Source organism: Antedon bifida, chromosome 7 (genome assembly GCF_963402885.1).
Source record: "Antedon bifida chromosome 7, ecAntBifi1.1, whole genome shotgun sequence".
Classification (NCBI taxonomy): Eukaryota; Metazoa; Echinodermata; class Crinoidea; order Comatulida; family Antedonidae; genus Antedon; species Antedon bifida.
The window spans coordinates 14,835,577-14,858,965 of record NC_136232.1 but is presented as its reverse complement, the minus strand read 5'-3'; the positions used below and the strand labels follow the sequence as shown (position 1 = coordinate 14,858,965).

General features: G+C 33.2%; 2 protein-coding genes across 2 annotated transcripts; one reads left to right on the top strand and one right to left on the bottom strand.

Annotated features, from left to right (window-relative positions):
* The first annotated feature begins 4,939 nt into the window (after nt 1-4,939).
* Nucleotides 4,940-12,718, top strand: LOC144849205 (nucleoporin NUP42-like). Its single transcript, XM_078706259.1, has 7 exons — nt 4,940-5,089; nt 6,929-7,184; nt 10,041-10,135; nt 11,230-11,306; nt 11,529-11,615; nt 11,836-11,888; nt 12,069-12,718. Exons 1-7 carry the CDS (start codon nt 5,011-5,013, stop codon nt 12,556-12,558), a joined length of 1,137 nt encoding a protein of 378 aa, XP_078562385.1. The 5' UTR covers nt 4,940-5,010; the 3' UTR covers nt 12,559-12,718.
* On the bottom strand, nt 12,328-20,778 carry LOC144849218 (methyltransferase HEMK2-like). Its single transcript, XM_078706278.1, has 7 exons — nt 20,763-20,778; nt 18,059-18,194; nt 17,382-17,468; nt 16,727-16,901; nt 13,644-13,785; nt 12,836-12,949; nt 12,328-12,469 (listed from the first exon to the last, which is right to left on the bottom strand). Exons 2-6 carry the CDS (start codon nt 18,184-18,186, stop codon nt 12,840-12,842), a joined length of 642 nt encoding a protein of 213 aa, XP_078562404.1. The 5' UTR covers nt 18,187-18,194; nt 20,763-20,778; the 3' UTR covers nt 12,328-12,469; nt 12,836-12,839.
* Nucleotides 20,779-23,389: the final 2,611 nt, after the last annotated feature.

Below are 23,389 nucleotides of genomic sequence, written 5' to 3'. Positions count from 1 at the left end.
CATATCACCTTTGATAATTATAATGTTAAATTTCAACTATCCAGATGCGAATTTTAGGTTGGGTTTTAAAAAAACTCGACTTCAATTTCGAAGATCTGCTTAAAACATATTTATTTATTTATTTATTCTTCCATAAACTTTTATTCACAACATATTAGTAGGCCTACAATACAATATCTTGCATGAAACGGATATTTAAAAATACACTATAATGTGTAACGGTAGAATTACAATTCTAATGTAAAAGATTAACAAAATAAAAATTGAACAGTGTTGTGTGTTGATCGCGAATGACTAACAATAGCATCTTTCCCACAGCACATGTGCACACTCATTTGCATAACAAACGCACGACATACCAAACTACGATGAGATAAAATTAATTCTCTTCTAAACACGTAACGAAGAGAATTAATTCCCTTTTTTTTACATTAAAATAAATTGAGGGCGCTAAACATAAAACTTAAACCATCAAAGCAGTTGGCGAAAGTAAAAAAAAAAGATGGTAAATGTGCTCTCCCTGCCTCAGCACTAAGGCCCTGCCACAGCCTTTTGGGGTCGTTTCCACCACATCACCAGATGCATTGATATTGTCGCCTCATGATGTGTGGTGGAAAGGGGGACGTATGATCTGTGAACCCCAAACACAGTGGCTCGCATAGCCTTAACTCTATTCCACCGACCAGCGTGGGAATCGAACCCACGACATACGTGTGTTAACACGACGCTCAGACGACTGAGCTAACCGATCATTTTGGTTTTAGCAAGGTTAATAGGATATTTATGACGTAATGATCAATTACGTAATACACGTATAAATAGACTATTATCAGCTTTTCAGTCATGTACTTGGTGGCGTAACGGGTAATGCTCAGTTTTGTGTGCTATCGGCTGGGGTTCGAACCTCGACGGATATTTTTTTTTTATGAATATTGTTTTTATGAATATTTTTTTTTCTCACGTGTATGTCATTGCGTACACATTGTGATGACAGCCTGGTTATGAAGACGTGTCACATGAAAAACATAGTAAAATATTCACAAACCAATCCGATCGGCCTACACATTCAATGTCCGTACGTATACACTTGTTGATGTGTATAAACGCACACCGTCAACTGCGTACGTATACGCCTATGAATGACAGCCTCGTTATGAAGATGTGTCACATGACAAACGTCTTCAAATATTTCACAAACATTCCACCAATCAACTTACGGATATCCACATTCTATTGGCCTACATAGTCAATGTCCGCACCTTTTAAACGAACGCGGACAATGCGCACACATTATAATGACCGCCTCGTTATGATGACGTGTCACATGATTAAACGTAATAAATATTCACAAACATTCCACCAATCAACTTATCTACCATAGCCTTGTGTATAGGTGTTTGTGGCTGGTCTAAAACGCTCTTTTCCCCCTAGGGTACCGTAGCCAAAGAAAGAGCACCAATACTATATACATCATTTGGCTACAGTCATTGTACACAATTAGTTAAAAATGAATATATAATAAAACCAGACCAATTAATATGAAAGAACACATTTACAAATAAATGCATCATATTACATATACCGTTCACAATCGAATCTAAAGATTGAAGTTAAAGTACCGTATTATTTGAAGATATATTGTCTCAAAATATTATCTTAACATTTTTTTACTCGGAGAAAAAAATTTACTTGAAAACATTTTTAAAGCAAAAATAGTCAAATTGGTTGAATTTAACCGTTTATTTTGTCTTTTTATAAGTGAAAACATTGTTTTGGAGTTTTTCTTTCTACGGAAAGTTTGATTTTAGTAATTTTCATTGTTCATGTTTTTGGGGGATAATACATCTTTAAATTATAATTTCATATTATTTAATAAGCGCTATATTATTTTCTAAAATATGGTCAACATAATGTGTATGCATTTATACGTCATATATTATTTTTTTAATAAAATATATTTGTATATATAAGAGGCAAATACCAAAACCATGATTCAATCTATTTCACTTTTTTTTTATTACCGAAAGAAAAATTATAAATCATATTTTGTAATGATTCTTTTATATAGTACCATATTGAAATCATAGTCCAGATCCCTATGTATTTTCGTGTGCAGATCATGGGGAAAGTGTAAACATTGTGTTTTATGAATATTTGAATCATGCTGGTTATAAAAACCCATGTTGTCAAATTTCTAAAATTCATCTTTGACCTCTGACCTCAATTTGAATGTTTTGACCCATTGAAAACAAAATGGTTATATCTTTGCAACGCTTAGATTAAATGAAATAATTTTAGTGTCAAATTATTTGGGAGATGCATATTTATATTCGTTCTAATGGAAAAGTTTGTCCAAAAATGGCCAGAAGTATGATTTTTGGCTTTTATGACCTTTGACCTACATATCATATAACTCCGTAACTAACAGTTGGACAAACTTTAAATACGGCTCAAATTAATCTGAAGGTATATGTTTCTATTCAGTCTAATAAGAACTTTTTCACGAAAATGACCCAAAATGTTCTTATTGACCTTTGACCTGTACTGGTAGTACACATTCCTATAATCTCAAAAACTATTGGCCGTAAAAGGGGTTTTTTTGTGAAATTGTTCGAAAAATTTACGTTTATATGTTGTATAATAACAACATTTTATCGAAATGTAATAGAGTTCTATTTATGATCACTAACTTTGTAATTTATTAACATCACTAGCATTTGTTATAGTATTAACATGTGTTATATTTGCTAATTTTAAGCACTTCACATGAATTTATCAGAATTATGTGTATTTAATATAAAGTTTAATTTTGTTGATATAAAGACAATTTAATTATCTATCAAATAAGACCATTTTCAAATTATTATGGCTAAAACTTAATTAGATACAGGGAAAAAGGTGTATTTTTACTTGTGTGAACAGCGCCCTCAATCTTCATTTTTTTCCCCAAAAGTACCACATTTTTATGTGGTTTCATAAACTTGACTGGTTATAACTTTTTAAAAGATTTGTTGTCAGTGACATGTAATTTAAATACCCCTTCTACCATATACTAAGTAAGTTTCTGAGATAAAATGAAATAAATATTTTTATAGCTTGATATTTTTCTTGAGGTTATTACATGGTACACGCTAAAAAAGATTTAGATTTTTTGCTAAAATCCATCTTTTTGGTCCAGTACAAACAATCTTGTACAGACATTCTTTCACAAACGTCATATTTTATTGGAAAGATAATCATAATATCTATCCAATAAAATATGAATTTTGTGTATTAATATCTGCTAGATAGCTTTTATTAAACCAAAAATATGGACTTTTAGCACAAAATTAAAATATTTTTTGGGTGTGTATCAATTAATAACCTCAACAAAAATATCAAGCTATCGGAATATTTTTCTCAATTTTTTTCAGAAACTGACCTAGTACGTTATAAAAGTGGTATGTAAATTACAGGTTACTGTAAAAAATCTTTAAAACAAAGTTATAACCAGTCAAGTTTATGAAACCACATAAAAATGTGGTACTTTTGGGGAAAAAAAAAGAAGATTGAGGGCGCTGTTCACACAAGTAAAAATACACCTTTTTCCCTGTATCTAATTAAGTTTTAGCCATAATAATTTGAAAATGGTCTTATTTGATAGATAATTAAATTGTCTTTATATCAAAAAAATAAAACTTTATATTAAATACACATAATTCTGATAAATTCATGTGAAGTGCTTAAAATTAGCAAATATAACACATGTTAATACTATAACAAATGCTAGTGATGTTAATAAATTACAAAGTTAGTGATCATAAATAGAACTCTATTACATTTCTATAAAATGTTGTTATTATACAACATATAAACGTAAATTTTTCGAACAATTTCACAAAAAAAACCATTTTACGGCCAATAGTTTTTGAGATTATAGGAATGTGTACTACCAGTACAGGTCAAAGGTCAATAAGAACATTTTGGGTCATTTTCGTGAAAAAGTTCTTATTAGACTGAATAGAAACATATACCTTCAGATTAATTTGAGCCGTATTTAAAGTTTGTCCAACTGTTAGTTACTGAGTTATATGATATGTAGGTCAAAGGTCAAAAAAGCCAAAAATCATACTTCTGGCCATTTTTTGACAAACTTTTCCATTAGAACGAATATAAATATGCATCTCCCAAATAATTTGACACTAAAATTATTTCATTTAATCTAAGCGTTGCAAAGATATGACCGTTTTGTTTTCAATGGGTCAAAACATTAAAATTGAGGTCAGAGGTCAAAGATGAATTTTAGAAATTTGACAACATGGGTTTTTATAACCAGCATGATTCAAATATTCATAAAACACAATGTTTACACTTTCCCCATGATCTGCACACGAAGGCACTTTTTTTGACATAGGGATCTGGACTATCAGTAGTGTTTGTAGTACTAAATGTTTATACATGTAGTATGATAATACTATATCCATCCTGAATAAGTAAAATGGAGGCGACTTAAAAAAAACTACAACAAAAAATAGTTATATACGAAAAGATATTAACATTTAGTGACTTTATTTCTGTGATATCGCTGTGCTCCACTGGCGCCAACTTGGGTCCACTTGAGCACAGTGTATTAACATACGAATGAGATATAACATTTTATTGATTTTATTTCTATTTTATATCACTGTGCTCCCCTTGTGCCAAATTGGGTCAACTTGAGCACAGTGTATTAACATACGAAAATATATTTAAATTAGTGGCTTATTTCTATTCTATATCACTGTGCTCCACCGGTGCCAAATTTGATCCACTGGACCAGATACCGTAGTACTATTTCTATTTCTGAAGTTAATAAAGGCATAAATGGCGCGCCGTAGAGAAGTAGAGAATGCTCCAGTCGTCAGAATGACGTTCTGAATAATACCTCCATATGGTGGTGGCCCCCAAAGAACATGTAGAGAGAGGGCAGACTCCAAGTTATCGCAGGTAGTTTTACTCAGAATTGAAAATTATTAATTTATAATAGCAAAGATGGTTGTATGTAAATATTTTTTACAAGGAAACTGTCGATTTGGAGAGAAATGTTACTATGAACACACACAAAATACAGGTAAGCCTTGACCCCATGGCCTAGGCTATTTAAGTGCTAGGAAGGAGGTAGGCTCGGCCTACTAACTCTGGAGGCCTAGGCCAGTTGTTAGGCTAGAGCCTCTAGGCCTAGATAGGCCTACTCGGATAGTCTGGCCTTATAATAGCTAGGCTAGGCCTAGAGTCTAGCAGGCCTAGCCTAGTCGGCCTAGCTAGTCTAGGCCTAGGAGGGGATCCAATCAAGTCGCCCCATCCCAAAGTTGCTGCAATCGCGAAGTCGCCCCTAATAAACGTTAAACGTCATAGTATTAATAGTTTTAAATTCACATCATTTTTTATTTTTTGTTGCTAAGGCCGCTGGAAATACATTACATACATGGTTCTCGTCAGCACTTATCAAAAAATTGGTGAGGGATTTTTGTCAACGTTCATCTTTCATCACAGTATTTTAATTAAGTGAAATAAACCTTGAATGCAATAATGCCGTAGGCAGAGAGGTAGCTAGGCACAACGACCGATCGCGAAATGTACGAGAGCAGCAGACCAAAAAAAACGCGGTAGACCTCGTTCTGATGCAAGGTATGGATATCGCGTGTGGATATGACAAACACGCGCTCACCGCCCGGACTAGAATACTTGGTTTCAGAATGAGGCTCAAAATACGGATTGATGGCGGTCCGCGACGATTAATATACACACTTTATGTTGCGAAATCGTGCGATCACATACACAATGGTTTGAGCGTTCACGATCGACGACGGGAGGTGAGTCGGATTTTCATGAAAATATAACAAAATTTGTACTTTTCCTATATTTACCCCTGTTTTTTCTTAACAAATACACAAAGATGAAAGATGAATTTTTTGGGTGCGGGGCCTAAAATCGCGAGCGGGCGCTGACGAGAACCATGTAATGTATTTCCATCGGCCTAAGTTAGGTATGACACAATACAATTTCAACTTAGTTATATTAAACAAGAAATATTTCTTACAAAAAACGCTGCTCGCTTGTTGATGTAGCAGTTTTAAAGATTGTCTCCCTCAAAAATATTTTTTATTTCAAATTTGTTTTTTAATATGTCATTTTATTGTCACATAATAGTTATTCACGTTAACCAAACAATTATTTACCTGAAAAAAATGTAATTTGAAGCAAAAAATACTTAAATTGTCCATCAGACAATGGTTTTTGGGTTATAATTAAACGTTTCTTTTCTCTTTTTATACGTGAATAAATATTATTTTTTTGCTACACAAGTGAATAACTTTTGTATTTGAAGTAAAATACAACAATAATTCATACTTTGATGTCATAATTGTGCAATTGAAATCGAAAAATAAAAAATACTGAAATTGTAAAAGATAATGTTCTTATTAAATAATTTCAATAAAAATGATGTCTAAATAATATTACTTTATTATACTAAACAGACTCAATTTCTGTCACAGTTTATTTTATTTTTACTGCTAAGGTCAAGTCTGAGGGTCACTTCATCAAGCCTAAATGCTTCAAGTGTGAACAAATTGTATCCTATTACAAACAAAAACTTTACTATTATTATGGACTGTTTTGATAATAATTCAATGATTATCTGACAGCGAATTACAGTACTATAATATCGGTCTAGATTGACAGTCAAATGGGACTCATTGTAAATACCAGAAATAATGTTTTGATTATTTGACAGTGAATTATTATAATTTTCCATTCTAACTTAGCTGAATGGATAAAAAAGAAAAAAGGTACCCAAATTTGAACGGCGCTAATATCAGACTTGCAGTTTAAGAGGTGATGGAGGAACACATTTTTCGTTTAATGCTATTATAATATAGATAGATGTTATTTTTTTTTTTTTCTCCAGGAAATTCAAATTTTAATAGGAGTCTGACATTCAATAATAGAAGAGGCAGGGGTGGTTATAGTGGTGGAACACATGGAGCAGTTGGGTCTGGGGAAGGAGGATATAGTGGAGTTGGTAATGGTAATAGAGGAGGCAGTAATTTTACAGGTGGATTCAGCAATTCGCAGAGTTCATTTGTCTCTTTGAATCGTTATGCATTGCTAGATCAAACACACAACACTCATGGTGATGAACATTTAACTTCAACTGAAATGTTGTAAGTATGTAGGTTCTGTAAGCCTGCAATATAATAGATTTTTTAAATCTAGAGAAAACATATTGAAAATTCCATCCCATCACCCTGACCATTTACCAATTTGAAGTTGAAGTAAAGATCAGTACCTTGAAAATGAAATAAAAAAAAATTAAATAAGTAAATAACACAACATTAATGTTCAATTTCTGTCTAATTTTGAAAAATAGAGCTGCTAGGTTCCTGAAAAGTGTACAGTACTTATACTTAAAACCTAAACGGACCTAAAAAAAAATAGAGCTGCTAGTTGTCCGGAAATTATACTTTGTACTTTGAAAATGTTTGGCTATCACTGTATAAGTGGCGGATCTAGGATGGAGGGGTGGCCACGAAAGTGGCGAACGAGGTGCGTAGCACCGAGCAGAATAGGTTTGGGTTTTTGAAAAAAATAGATGCTTACACACTGAGAGCAACTGTTTCCATCACATGTAATAACAAATATTATATAATGTAAATCCTTCCTAAATACTGTACGGATCTTTTCTGATGAACTAATAATAAACTTTGATCAAAAAACGTTAAATGAATATTTGATCACGTGGTACTCCGAAAATGCCTCCGATATGGTGGAAGTGTGTGTACTGTGTTGTGGTCTGTTAACCTCCGATATATATCCTGCAGCCGGGTGAATAACTCAATGTAATTTAGTTATTTAGTATACAAATGTTTGCGCTAATCGCTGTGTCTATAAAACAAAATCAATAAAACGCCAAATACGCCACACACTTTCTGCCGTGTACATACAAGACATTTCATGTTCATTTTATGCCATGTTTCTCGTTTATTTTTATTGTTTATACTGCATAACATTATATAAAAGACCTTTTTACATGAGAAAAAAAGTTCACGATATTATACACTCCACTATGTACAGGGGTGCAAATAAGAATACCACGCTAACACGTGCACACACGGACCAGGGTGGTAGTTAACTGAAATGGAAAATGGTGTATTTTTGGAGAGTGACGACGTCCGTATCACACGAGGAGCGTAGTCAACGTTAGTAGGAGAAAAATAACTCAGTTGTGGGTTTTTTAAACTCTTGAATTCATAAATTGTAATTACTCACTATGTGGGCCTATTTACACAATAGTGCTAACCTAGATCTTGGCCTACTCTTCTTAATTAAAAGAGTCAGGTGCGTCAAATCCACGTCTAACTACGGTCGTGGGTTGGTTGCATCATTATTTTTTTTTGGAGAATTAAGTGGGGTGGCTAGTCACCATATTCACCCAAAGCCATGGGAAAAAATTAAGGATCTCGGCTAGGCCTAAGCTACACACTTAGAATGGCCTAAGCCTGTGTACTCCCACTGCCCAGTGCGGTGGAATAGCACCATGGATGAGCGATACTATATAGATATTACAAGGTCAGATCCCAAGGTCATTACGTCATACGTTAACTGGCACGTCAATGTAAATGTCCACTTAATCTAAAAGTTCTTATATCTGTCGACGTGAACAGTCAACTATGACCCAATGTGTCCATCGTGTGCACGTTCACTCAATCTAAAAGTCCCTAATAGGAAACATCAGATTTTTAATTTGTTTTAATATGTTTTTGATATTAAGTAGCTTTCAGTGTTTAAAGAGCCATGTTACACATTTTGTAGCCGTCAATATCCGAGTTACAGTAGGAGCTAGTCATTTTTTATTTGTTTGACAATGTCAAATTTATAATGTAGATCTATCATACAAATACATAAGTTCAACCAATCAACATTTGCTTGAACATTCTGCAGTTAAAATGTACTACAATTGATAGCTGCTTTTCACCTTGTAACCTCTGAATAAACAGATCACTTGTGTTAAATAAAGTTATTTTCAGGGTCTAGGCCTATTATTGTATTCAATATATTTGAAGGTTTTAAAATCAGAATCATAACATGTTAACATAAATTAGATTCAATAAAATTATTTTGGCACAACCTTTACAAAACCATTCAGTATTTACATTAGATCGTAAACATACAAAATGTATTAATACTGTACTGTAGTTTCAAAAAGATTGCAAAATATTATTTATTATCAAACAATACTTAGCGGCCATGTTTTTGTTAATATATTTATCTCTAGCAATTGAAAATGTATTAATATGATTTATACTGCAATTGAAATGTACCGCTTTAAGTTTTGATTGCTTTTGAATGTTTTGTTTTGGCGTCCCTGACACAAGCTTTTGCTTTATTGGTGAAGCCACCATTTTGGAAATAAATGTTAATATTGAATTGAATTTGAATAATTGAACTGTGTAAATGAATAGGTGTCATATTGGCTGATAATCAAAATATTTAATTTTGATACTGCGGCCTCCAGCCTTCTTTCTCCTCCCACCATGCCATATGGTATCCCATATTGATGGTTACGTGCAGAAACAGAAATTTATATAACGAACAAACATCGAAAGTGGGGAAAAGTTAGCCATTTTGACCACATTTTGGCCCCCTTGGATCCTAGATGGCGGATGATGTTCAAAATGTAGTTTAGAACTTTCCCGGTACAATTCCGGTCATTTTGATACAATGTAGGTTATGTGCAGTAACAAAAAAACGAACACACACACAAACAAATGTACAAACTCTCTCACTTATAATATAGATAGATAATATGATCCATAATTTATGCAAAACATTTCGCAGACAGTTTGTTTTCTGGTACAACTCTAGCTACTGTAGCAAATACCACACTGATGATCAATATACTCATTTAAAACAATAGGATAAAGATATAATTACGATTACGATTTATTAATGGTATTTTGGTGCGACTTTATTAATCCTGATCAAAATAAAAAATAATAGTGTATTTTCCATTACCACAGAGATGTTATTAAGAAAGATTTTGAAGAATGGATTCAAGGCAATATGTGGCCATTTTCATGCTACAGGCCTAGCAAAGCTAATTCCAATTTTACAGGTAAACATCAATTATTTGCCAGACATGTTCTGCTGGAAACTTACCTGTAGACAATGAGGAAAAAAAAAAATATGTTTAAAAATTATATATGTAGTATAATTTCTTTTAATATAAATTCTTAGATTTTACCCCAAATATATATATATAATTTTTAGATAATTGATATGCATCTAGCTTCCCATGCTTTCGGACCCTTGTTTAAATTTTGATGAGGATTTTTTTAATCAATTCAGTCAGCATTTTTAAAAAATAGACAAAGTAGTAAAAAAATGGTATAGAACAATGAAATGAAATATGGAGTGGTTCTTGACCACATATCTATTTGTGGTAGAATGTGGCAATAACTTTTTGAGTAATCCTGATATCTAACAAACACACGATCGACTATATAAACCTCCTTGGCAGAGGTAATAATTAAAACACTGTTTAGCTCTACAAGAAAGTAGAAAATGCTACTTTATGTTCCTTTGAATATTTGATTTCTTTATATACGGGTATGTATTCTATCAGGTATTCTGGTGCAAAGCTGTGGAATGAAATCCCAGATGATTTAAGGTTTTTAACAAAAAGCAAATTTAAAAAAGAAATGAAAAAATATTATTTGTTTGTTTAAGATATTTATTTATTTATTTCATAAAAGGATTATATATTTGAGAGAAAGTGTGTTTAAAAAAATGTTGTGTAAAATTAATTTTTTACAGGTAGCTCTAATTTATGTACTGTATATAACTATTTATATTTCAATGTTTAGGGGCTGAACCTGATTAGTTTTAACTATTTTTTAGCCCTTCCCTTGATATATTATGTTTTATTTATGTTACAATGTTTACTTTATATTTATGGGTAATTAAAAGAAAGAAAGATATCGTCATTCATCCAGGTAGTATTAAGTTTAGAAGGATAAATCTATTCAACTGCACTTTACTTGTTTATAATACAGCAACTTTTCACGACCTATCCAGGTTGTATCATCATGATACAACCTGGATAGGTTTTAACATGTCGCTGATATATTAAAAACAAAAGTCCAGTTGAATAGATTTCTTTATATTTAAAAAAAAAATTGAATCCAATGAAATTGTTTTCTGTATTAGGATTTGAAGATACATCCTTTGAGGAACTGAGATATGAAGCCTACCAGGCAGTAAAAAATAATACATATGAACAATATGTAAGTGAAGTCGGATTTAAACAATATTTTTATTCAGTTCCTTGAACTATGATATACATTTAACTCTGCTGGCCAACGGCGCAGATCTGTCGATGGTACAGTCATTAAAATGTTCTATAAAAGCCTACCGTAAAGGCTGTTTTGGACTTGCCTGTTTGTATTGTTGAGCGAAAAGAGCTAAGACAACTTATTATCGAGTAAATATTTTATATTTTATTACAGAAAAGAGGATTTGATGATTTAGCAAATACAGTATCTCGGAAGAGAAATGAATTAATGCATCCATCACAAACTTCCAAATCGAATTTGGTAAGCATGTTTTTTATTCTCTAGACAGCACCACTATAGAGCTGCAATTAGTAAAATTTTTTTTTTCGAAATATGCTTATTGTCTCCCCAACAAAATAAAACAATATAAAAAATAGGTGTAAAGGCATTTAAATAGAATTTAAATTTGTTTTTAGTTTGTTACTAATTTGTCTTCTCATTTTTAGAATTTCAAATAAATTTGTTTTCCTTTTTTTAATAGATTGATATCTGCAAAACAATATTTTCTCCATCAACTTCATTTAGTTCATCAAGGTGTGTATAGATGTTCTTTGTTTCCATACTGGCCCTGTGACCAATTATCATCTGACTGCCATACAAAAAATGTACTCTTTGAATCTAAATGCATTAGCTGTATCAATTTAGTTTTCTTCACAACAAGAATAATTGTAATACTTTTTGTTTATTATCAATTTTTATTTTATTACATTTTAGTAATGGATCAACAAGTGCATTTGAAACTTCTGCTTTTGGATCCAATACAAGATGTTCCAGTACTTTTGGATCTCTGTCCACCAATACATTTGGATCTATTGGTGAAGGATTTGCAACTGGATCAACGACAAGTGGATTTGGTTCAAAGACTACAGTCTTTGGTTCTAGTAGTTTTGGACAAAGTGCTGGCATGTTCAGTTCTGTTCAGTCAACATCATTTTCAGCTCCTAAACCTAATTCATTTGCTGCAGGTAGTGATTCAACTTTTACCAAGGGACAGAATCAGCCAGCAACGTCTGCATTTTTAGCACCTGGCTTGTTTGGTAAGGCTGTACCAGCTGCAACACAAGCACCTATCACAGCTTCTGATAGTAACATTTATACACCAATAGATCAAATTACTAAAGAGCAAAAAGAACAATTTGAAGCTAGTCATTTTACATTAGGAAAAATACCAATACTACCGCCACCTAAGGAACTAGTTTCTTAATATACTGTTTTATTTAATAATGTACAGTTTTTGTGAATATTATGTTTTTATTAGTTATTCAAAAAATCATGAATAAATTATAAAGAAAAGTAGATGCAAATAGGACAACATTTTGTTTTGAGTGAGCTGATATTTTGTCTTCCTTACACCTGTCTTTGAGTCGACTGTGATGATGCTAATTTGCACCAGTCTTTAAATCTATATCAGCAGCATCAGAACAAAAAAAAAACAAATGTTCTATACTCTATTAATAATGTAAATTGTTTCACACACTTACTTTCTCACATAATTCTGGTAAATTTTAAGATGAACAATCTCTCTGGTCCTGCATTCCTTTTTAGAACTTCTTCCATCATTAAACCAGTTGCCAACATTTGCTGCTCAATTTTATCTGGTATTATAAATAGAATGCCATTAGTACTGATAGGATGAAAAGATTTTATTTAGTTTTTTAAGTGATCCATACACAATATAATTATTACAATACAGTACAAACATTATCGTTCCAAGTTTTCCCAAAAGCATTTTTATATACTAACCAAATAAAATAACTAGTTAATAGATAAAAATAAACGGTTTGAATATCAATTAAATTAAAACTAGTTATTTGGATAAATATTCATCTGGTTTAAATGCATGTAGACATTTTTTTTTATCAAATCAATATTATTAAAAAAGATATAAATGTGATATTAAAAGTTTCAATTAGTATTTAAATTATCATATAACGTACCTATGACATCATATGGTAAATATGGTGTCATAAAATGTCACAATACTGCTCAAATGACATATCCTATAGGGAAAATGTAAAATCCGCAGGAAAACAACTTTCTTGACATTTTTCCTGTTGATATTTAGCATTAAATAGTAATTATACAGAACAGTTTGTGATCAGTATTTCCACAACTGCAATTTGGATACGAAGAGGATAAAACACCATAAACCGAAGCAACTTTTACCATCTAGTTTTTTAATGCTATGGGTTATTTGGAGACAGCAAAATAAATGGATGTAATTTGTTTTCTGCAAATAATCTAAAACAAACCTAGAATAAAGAGTGAGGTGTATATTAAATTCAATACCTATTTTGTTTTCTTTTATTGCAACCATGTAGAATGCACTTTTTGTAGAAAGAAGTTTACAAACACAAGGAAGGAATCGATTTGTAACTTCCATACCATTTACACCACCAGCCCATGAAGAAGTGATGTCAGAAATACCAACCTGCAAGAAAAAATGTATTTGTGCTTAAAGTAAGATTATGTAGACACGGTACTAAAGGGAACTCAACTCAACTGGTCGACATAAAATGCTGCGAGCAACTGAACGTAACTTAAAGTAAATTGTCCAGGACTATAACTATCTGAAGGTAGTTGTGTATTTTTTTCACCACTATCTTTAAGTATTTGAGCTACATGAAAAATCTATGCATTGAGGTGAATATGCCATTTGTAAGAGTGAATTCCTTCAAGGTTGTGTGGAATTGCCTACGGACTTATTTGCAATGTCATCAATTTTCATTATCTTGGGAATACTGGCCAAAAGATCAGGGGCCGTATTCACAATTTACACTTGGGCTAAGGGAAACAGAGCAGTGTTTCGTTTTATTTAGAGGCTGGAAGAACAGAAGACACACTTCACTCACAAACAACAAAAATGCTTTTCTCTCTCTCTCTCTCTCTCCCCCGAGAGCTCACTGTTGTTTTATTTAGCGACCCGACGATGCAACGTGCCTTATACAAATAGCAATGGCAGCTTCCGGTTGCAATTTTGCTCTGTTGAATAATTGCATGATGATGCAGACTTAAAAAACACCAAAAACAAATCATGTATGTGTTCAGTTGTCAGGGGCAGATTTAGTTGGGAACACTTTTGTTTAAAAAAAAAATCATTGACACATGGCACATACAGCATTTTTTTTATAAAATACAGAATTTGTAACTTCAAATCAACTTTAGTTCATGATTATTTTTATTGAATAAAATAAAATATTATCTAAAATTCAAACATGCTTCTATCATTCCATTGGTTCAAATGTTTTTTTTGCCATTAGGTCTACATCCAACCAATCATAATCATCTAGCACATACGGGTGGTTTTGTTTACTTAAAAAACCTTTGAATGGCCATGGCTGGTGTTGTTATCCTACAGCAAGATATAGTTCCAAGTGCTTATTTGTCTGAGAAATATGCTAAAGTCGATATTAGGCCTTTATTATTCAAATCTTTCAGAGAAAGCACCATGAAGAAGGTCCATTTATTTTCATTTTTAACAAATTATGCTTCACAAGGAAATTGATACAAAGAAATCGAAATATGGACTAAGCTGACACTTCTTAGCTGAAAATGATGTAATTAAGGTCTTCAAAGGAAGTTAGTTTTAAATGGTATAACAATACCTTCTCTAGATGTTTAAAAAAAACTACCAATATTCTAGTAGGTCTACCTAATCTGAATCAAATGTAACTTTCATAATTTGAATGAAATGACAAGAATCTACTTATTGTTATATAAAACAAATAATAAAATTATATATAGAATGTTATACACCATTTCATTCGGTGAAATAGAAATTCCATTCCATAGACATCACTGTGTATATGTCTGTGAAGTTGGTTACTAGTTCCTAGTTCCTTATTCAAATTCAATTAAAGGGACAGTCACAAATATTTAAAAAAACAGATTTTAATACGTAATAACGGTCTAATTGAGTTGTTATTGCATCAAAATGTTAGCCTTGACCTCCTCTACTTCTTCCGGTCAAAGTTCAATAACATTTGATGCATTTACGCACTCTACGGCGAATAAGTAACTGGCTTTTACGAACGTTATAACACTTGACTTACTTCATTTTTTCAAAATATTTTGGTATGAATCGATTACTTATTCGCCGTAGAGGGCGTAGACGCAAAAAAGTTCACGGAACTGGGGTGGCAAATGGTAGAGTAGGTCAAGGGTGATCGATCCATACCAAAATATTTTGAAAAACATAAATAGGTCAAGTGTCATAACGTTCGTAAAAGCCAGTTACTTATTCACCGTTGAGGGCGTAGACGCAAACAAGTTCGCGGAACTGGGGTGGCAAATGGTAGAGTAGGTCAAGGGTGATCGATCCATACCAAAATATTTTGAAAAAATTAAGTAGGTCAAGTGTTATAACGTTCGTAAAGCCAGTTACTTATTCGCCGTAGATGCAAAAAAGTTCTCGTAACTGGAGTGGCAAATGCTAAAGTAGGTCAAGGGTGATCAATTCATACCAAAATATTTTGACAAAATAAGTAGGTCAAGTGTTATAACGTTCTTAAAAGCCAGTTACTTATTCGCCGTTGAGGGCGTAGACGCAAAAAATTTGCGGAACTGAGGTGGCAAATGGTAGAGTAGGTCAAGGGTGATCGATCCATACCAAAATATTTTGAAAAAATTAAGTAGGTCAAGTGTTATAACGTTCGTAAAGCCAGTTACTTATTCGACGTAGAGGGCGTAGACGCAAAAAAGTTCGCAGAACTGGGGTGGCAAATGGTAGAGTAGGACAAGGGTGATCGATTCATACCAAAATATTTTGAAAACAGTAAGTAGGTCAAGTGTTATAACGTACGTAAAAGCCAGTTACTTATTCGCCGTAGAGGGCGTAGACGCAAAAAAGTTCGCGGAACTGGGGTGGCAAATGGTAGAGTAGGTCAAGGGTCATCGATCTATACCAAAATTTTTTGAAAATATTAAGTAGGTCAAGTGTTATAACGTTCATAAAAACTAGTTACTTATTCGCCGTACAGGGCGTAAATGCATAAAATGTTATTGAAAAAAGTAGAGGAGGTCAAGGCTAACATTTTGATGCAATAACAACTCAATTAGACCGTTATTACGTATTAAAATTTTTTTTTAATATTTGTGACTATCCCTTTAATTGAATTTGCATAAGGAACTAGGAACTAGTAACCAACTTCACAGACATACTGTGTATACAGATGGGGAATTCCACATTTGATCTATTCACATATACACTACAAATTATTTATTTATATAGGCTACAGAAACTAAGCAAATTGTAAATTACGCCATGCAACATCTACGCATAAGTAACATGTTTTTCTTCACAATTTGAGAAGCCTACTCGCAGTATTCATAGCTTACGCTAATTGTCGGAAAAGTGGTAGTAGTGTACAAACCTCTTCAGAAGGAGTGACAACATAAGGAGGATTGAATAGGATCAGGTCAACTTGACCATGCAGCCTTGGTAGAAATGAAGTGGCTAAATCCATCTGAATGACATCTGGTGACTGTCTATTTTGGAGTGCAGTCTTCTTCGTGGTGAGTGTGGCATGTCCATTTATGTCAGTTGCTCTAGATAAATGATATCGAAAAAACAAAATAGGTCTTGATACATTTGAGTTGGTAGAAGTTTTTGAGTGTCTCTGGTACTAAGGTTAAGCCCTTTTTTAAAAGACATGAAAGCTGGATTGTTACAACATTCCTATTCACGGGGAATTATTGTAACATTATACTGTGCTGACTTTCAGTGAGAGGTATATTTGTCTGACAAAATATTCAAGGCTATATATATAAAAGGCAAACACAAAAAGTTTGTCTGCTGTGCACGCTGCTCTCCGACATCTGATCTCATGTGAAATTTACACCCAAATCCATCTTGCTATGTAGAGTATCATGGGCTTTCAATATCAAAAGTTCGTAAACCCAGAACCTACTCAAACACGCCCGGCAAGTCCGTGTGTACAAGGTTTGAGTCTAAGATGAGGCTTACCACCGTCGCTTGCGCGAAATGCAATTAGATTACAAATTAAAATTATAATTAGAAGTGCTTACAAACAATGTGCTGAACTTCCAAGCAATTTAGAAACAAATGATGTAACAGTTCCAGAACCACATCCAACTTCTATACACAGAGTTGGTCTATATCAGTAAGGAATAAGATTGAAACAAGCTGTAATATCTTCTTATTATAATTCAGCAAATCTCTGCATGTCTGTCTGGCTTTATTCAGAAACTAGAGGTTGCACGGTCATTAAACTCGGTGGATGGGTGCAGCCTTTGGGTGGCATTCGTTAGGTCGTGAAGGTCAAATCTCTAAATTTTCTCTCTGATCGAGCTGAAACTTTATGAAAATAATCCCGAGGATAGGGCAAGTAAGAATCCGAAATCGAAGAGGGCGCCACCCAAAGTCAAGGTAAAATTTCAAAATTGGATTTAAAGCAACCATAAGAATATAGGGTGATGATATATAGGGTGATATAGTTTGCAGTATACCATGTGCATATAGTCTCATGGTGTACTGCAAACATATTGATTTTGCCATGCAAACCTTCAAACGATATAAGGTGAGTTTGAATCTGATAAAGATGTTTTAAACTACATTTGAAATCCGCTCTGGGGCGGGTATACATGTTGGTAAATTATAATTTGTGAAAAAATGTAAACAACCTACAATTTGTCATCAAATATTAATCCAATCCAACTAAATAAAGTACAATACTCTTAAGTACCTAATTTTTTGAATAAAGGCATAGTCTTTCTGCAATGCATCCAGTAGTAAGAAGGTATCTTCTGCTGGTTCATAAACATGCTCGTAATCCTTAGCTTTCAGGTGCGAAATATCAGGCGTTTCAAACATAACATTATCTGTGGAATTATTAATTAATTTCATGTTAATATTTTTAAGTATGTCATGGCGAATTGATATTTTATATTATAAGGTGATGCAACCACTTCGATCGATCGTGAAAGCGTAAAAAAATAAAAGAACTGTAACTTATCAGTGAAAATACCAGGTCTTCCCAAATTTGTTCTGCCAAAAAAGGAAAGACAATTAATTCAGAAATGAGAATGGTCAGGCTAGGCCTATAGCTTGCGTACGATGTTCGTACGTTACCGATCTTTACCAGCTAGGCCTACAAAACTAAGCTTGGCCGAGAGACGTCTAAGAGAAAACATTCCATACATATTGCTTTTAAGGCTAATGGCGTTAATGATTCAACTTTTTATTTCTTAGGTATCCGTGACTGGAACAGGCTCCCCAATTCAAATCAATACAAAATAATGCAACCTTCAAAATAAAACTTAAAGAATGTTTTAATAATGAACAGCTTGGAATATCAGTTTAATTAAGTTATTTTTTAATATTGTTTTTTGATGTTATCTTGTTTTATATGTATTTTCCATTTTTACTGCGTCCAACTTATTGATATATTGTACTAGGCCCAACCACTAACTTTTTCAGTTAATACGGATTGGACCCCATTGGAAATAAGTTTACTTTTTATTTGTCGACTTAATGGGTTATCCTGGTATTCTTTTTGTACATTGTATGTTTTAACTTTTGTGTATGAATATCGAATAAAATCAATCAATCAATCGTGTTGGAGGCCGACGTAGTGACATGTTCAAAGTGTATACTGGATTGTTGAAAGTTGATTGAAATTAAAGCTTTGTTTTTGAGTTATTTTACAACTTTGTGGATTTTGTGTGTATACTTCTATGTCACAATGGAGTTCCTAAAGTATTTTCAACCGATCGGAAACATACGTAATACAGTATGTCTGTGTACTTCAATAATATTAATAATGCATACCCAGAAAATGCAAAAGAAGTAGAAATACAGCAATTGTAGGAAAAAACCAGTATAGTAGCATTATAAATTAGCTTCAATTCAATACTAAATTAGTCAGATTTTGATAATGAGAAAGACTAAAAAATTAAATTGTTATCGGAAATATTGACATTTAAGGTGAATGTACATAATAAATAGTAATAATGGCAACAACGAATTCGATCCAACTCGGCCCTAAACTGTCTCGGCCAAAGTCAAGTCGGCCCCTAGTCAAGTCGGCCCCAAGTCAAGTCGGCCCTAAGTCAACTCAGCCTCAAGTCAACTCGGCCTCGAGTCATCTCGGCCTCATGTCAACTCGGCCAAAAACTAATCGGTCAACTCGGCCAAAAACTAATCGGTCAACTCGGCCAAAATAAAGTATGGAACGCAAAAAGTGAAGCGAATTGATAAAAGAATAAAACAATTTTAAATATATTATTTTTTATAAACATTTTTATTTTACTGTTATCTAATAATATCTATCATTCATTCTGGGAACATCCTTGTAATGTATCAAAATATAATATATAGCCTAGGTCGGACTAACAAACACATACTGAAACTGTACATCACAACTATTAATATAGATATAGACTTATCAATTAAACGAAAAACAACAGAGTGTGTTATAATTTATATTGAATTTTCCGTTATATTTTGTCAAGGCCTAACCTTACTAATCCTGCCATTTTAACTATTAGCACTTTTTGCATTCCATACTTTAATGTGGCCGAGTTGACCGATTAGTATTTGGCCGAGTTGACGTGAGACCGAGTTGACGTGAGGCCGAGCTGACTTGAAGCCGACTTGACGTGGGGCCGACTTGACTTTGGCCGAGACGGGTTAGGGCCGAGTTGACCTGCACCCGCAACAACACCACCTATTTATGGACCTCGGTGCGATCATGTTTTGAAAATGGGTAGGTGTTTTCCAAAGTTATTTTTAGCGCGCGGATTTCGGTTCGCCGGCTTTTGTACCTCATTTTTAACTCGCTTTTTCTATTAAAATATTTTTAATAAACATAGATTAAAAATATATAAATAAACCCTTAAACAAGATCTTTCCAGACATATAACTTTTATTCACATGGATATATAAGAAATAGTATTAGTATATTTTTAACTATGAAATTTCCCGAACGTGTTTAAATCGCAGTAATGAAAATCTGCTTCATGGGATACCTATTATAATAGTAAACTTTTTTACTTAAGTTTATTAATTTAAAAGCAATGTAAATAGTTAAATAATTTAAGATACATATTATACAGTATTTAAAAAATGAAATAAAAAATAAAAAGACTTTCCTTTTTGTAATGTAGGCGTATTGTTAGTGATAGTGTTACTTTGTTAATTGTATGGACACTAGCGTGCTTTAATATGCAATATTATTGCTTTTATTGTGTTGGGGGGCCGATGTGGCATGTGGCCGACATGACCGTAATACCCTAGACTTTGTTTTGGGGCGACTTTGCGATGGCTGGATCCCGTCAGTTGCACATGTGAAGCAACAGCCGATTGGCGCCTGTGATGAGTATGTGATGATCTGCCAACAAGGCTAGCTCGATTTGTTGGGCTATGCCTAGATTGGGTAGGCTACTCACCACAGTACTAGGCTAGTGAATAATGATGCTCGCCACCACGCCAGTAAGGTAAAAGGCACACACAAATAACGACGACCGGACACGTAGAATAAGATCTTTATTAAACATAAACAATCAGCGGCCATGTGTTGTGTGTAAAGCTCAACCCAGCTAGAGTGAGGGCGCTAGACTGCCGTTATATACAGAGCCATATATAGCTCTGGTTATATATACGCCGTGGTTAGGATTCCGGCACCGGAACTCAACTTTACTGGTACAAGGTAGGTACAAGCTCTTAAATTTAGATGTTGATGAATCTCTGTGGTATTCCATACAATTGCCCAGACTGTCTATGTACGCTGTCAAACGCTTTTTTTGAAGTCGACAAAGTTAATGTATAGTTTTTGATTGAATTCCATACTCTGCTCGATAATGTTTCTGAGGGTCAGGAATTGTTCGCTGCATGATCTTCCACTACGAAAACCTGCTTGCTCCTCTCTTAACCGAGTATCCAGGGCATCCTTAAGCCTGTTTAGCAGGACAGCGCAGAATACTTTGCCTGGGACGGAAAGCAGTTTTCAGAGCAATGATATACAGCCGAAGGCTTATTACATCTCGCTGGTTCAGAGCTATATTATATAAGGCTCTGGTGAGGTTATAATTATATACGGCTCTGGTTAGACTATCTTTGGTTAGGCCCAGAGCCAAAAATATATTTTAATGTAATGATATAGATTTAAAATTGAAGAATCAACCTCAGTATCACAATTCAATTGAATTCACCAATTTTCCCCAGAAACGTCCAGTGAAGAAATTGTCCAGATGTTTTAATGTCCATTAGGCTAAATAATTAGTTCCCTAAAGAAAACAGTTGATTTGACCTATCTTTCCCATCGTAAAACTATTCGAAACCAGAGACTAAATAACAAAGACCCCGCATGCGCACAAACCCTGCTTGTTTTGATCCTTAAGGATCGTTAAGCAGTAACCGAAAGAAGAAGAAGAAGATATTGACAGTTTTAAGCAGAGATTTGACAGGGCCAATTCCGTCATCGTAACCCCACAGATACAATTAATCAACACATCCAAATAGTGCCTGGATACATTTAAGACCAGTGGTTAAGCTCAGACAAACATATACTAATGAACACTGAAGCCGATATACCCTCAAGTTTCAGAAGCACATCTACAGCCACACCTCACTTACAGCATCATTTATACTCTGTTCCTGTTTCTTTTTTTACTGTATTATCCTGTATCATTCCTGAATTTGTATTGTATTGTGTAGTACCGTATTACTGAATAAACAACTATGATATTTCAATCAAGCAAGCGAGTAGAGCCTTTAATGGAGCAAAACCTCACACATTATATTACATTATACAATATAAGCGTCATTCTGACTATGGATCATTCTTTACTTCTCTACGGAGCACCATTTATGCCTTCATTTACTCTCGAAATAGAAATAGTACTACGGTCCCGTGGACCAAATTTGGTACCGGTGGAGCACAGTGATATGAAATAGAAATAAGCCACTTAGTTTAATATATTTTCGTATGTAATACGCTGTGCTCAAGTGGACCCAGTTTGGGTCGGAGCACAGTGATGTCAAATAGAAATAAGTCACTGAATTTTAATATATTTTCGTATGTTAATACACTATGCTCAAAGTGGATCCAATTTGGCGCCAGTGAGAACAGTGATATAAATTAGAAACAAGTCACTGAATTTTAATATATTTTCGTATGTTAATACACTGTGCTCAAGAGTGGACCTAAATTTGGCGCGAGTAGAGCACCGTGATATAAAATAGAGAAGTCACTGAACATTAAGATCTTTTTGTATGTTAATACACTGTGCTCAAGTGGACCCATTTTGGCGCCAGTGGAGCACAGTGATATAAAATTGTAATAAGTCACTGAATTTTAATATATTTTCGTATGTTAATACACTGTGCTCAATATAAAATAGAAATAAAGTCACTAAATTGTAGCATCTTTTTGTATGTTAATACACTGTGCTCAATATAAAATAGAAATAAAGTCACTAAATTGTAATATCTTTTTGTATGTTAATACACTGTGCTCAATTGACCCAATTTGGCACCAGTGGAGCAGTGATATAAAATAGAAATAAGTCACTGCATTTTAATATAGTTTTGTATGTTTTTATTTTCTCTTTTGTGGGGATTTTACCCACTTTTATTTCTTATAAAAATTCATATGTTTGTAAATAATATTTATCTTTATATAATATGCACAATTTTCAATAATGTTTGTTTCTCTACTCTCAATTAATACAGATGTAAGTTTTTCTTATACATACATTAAGATATAATAATAATTATAAAACAAAATTATATTTTCATAACTATATACAAGTATTTCAACTCAAATATCCATAACAAAATAATTATAATTTTTAATTAATACCAATTACCAATATGTTATACTTTAAACATGTTCATAGCATTTCTTTAACACTTTCTTTTTACATGAACATAATTATAATTTTCTTATGGTATTATATTTTATACACATTAAATTTAAGTATAAATTGTTAATATACACATATAATTCCTTTATGAATGTATATTTCTACTTTAATCATGCTTTGATTCTTATGTAACATTCTTCTACATAAAT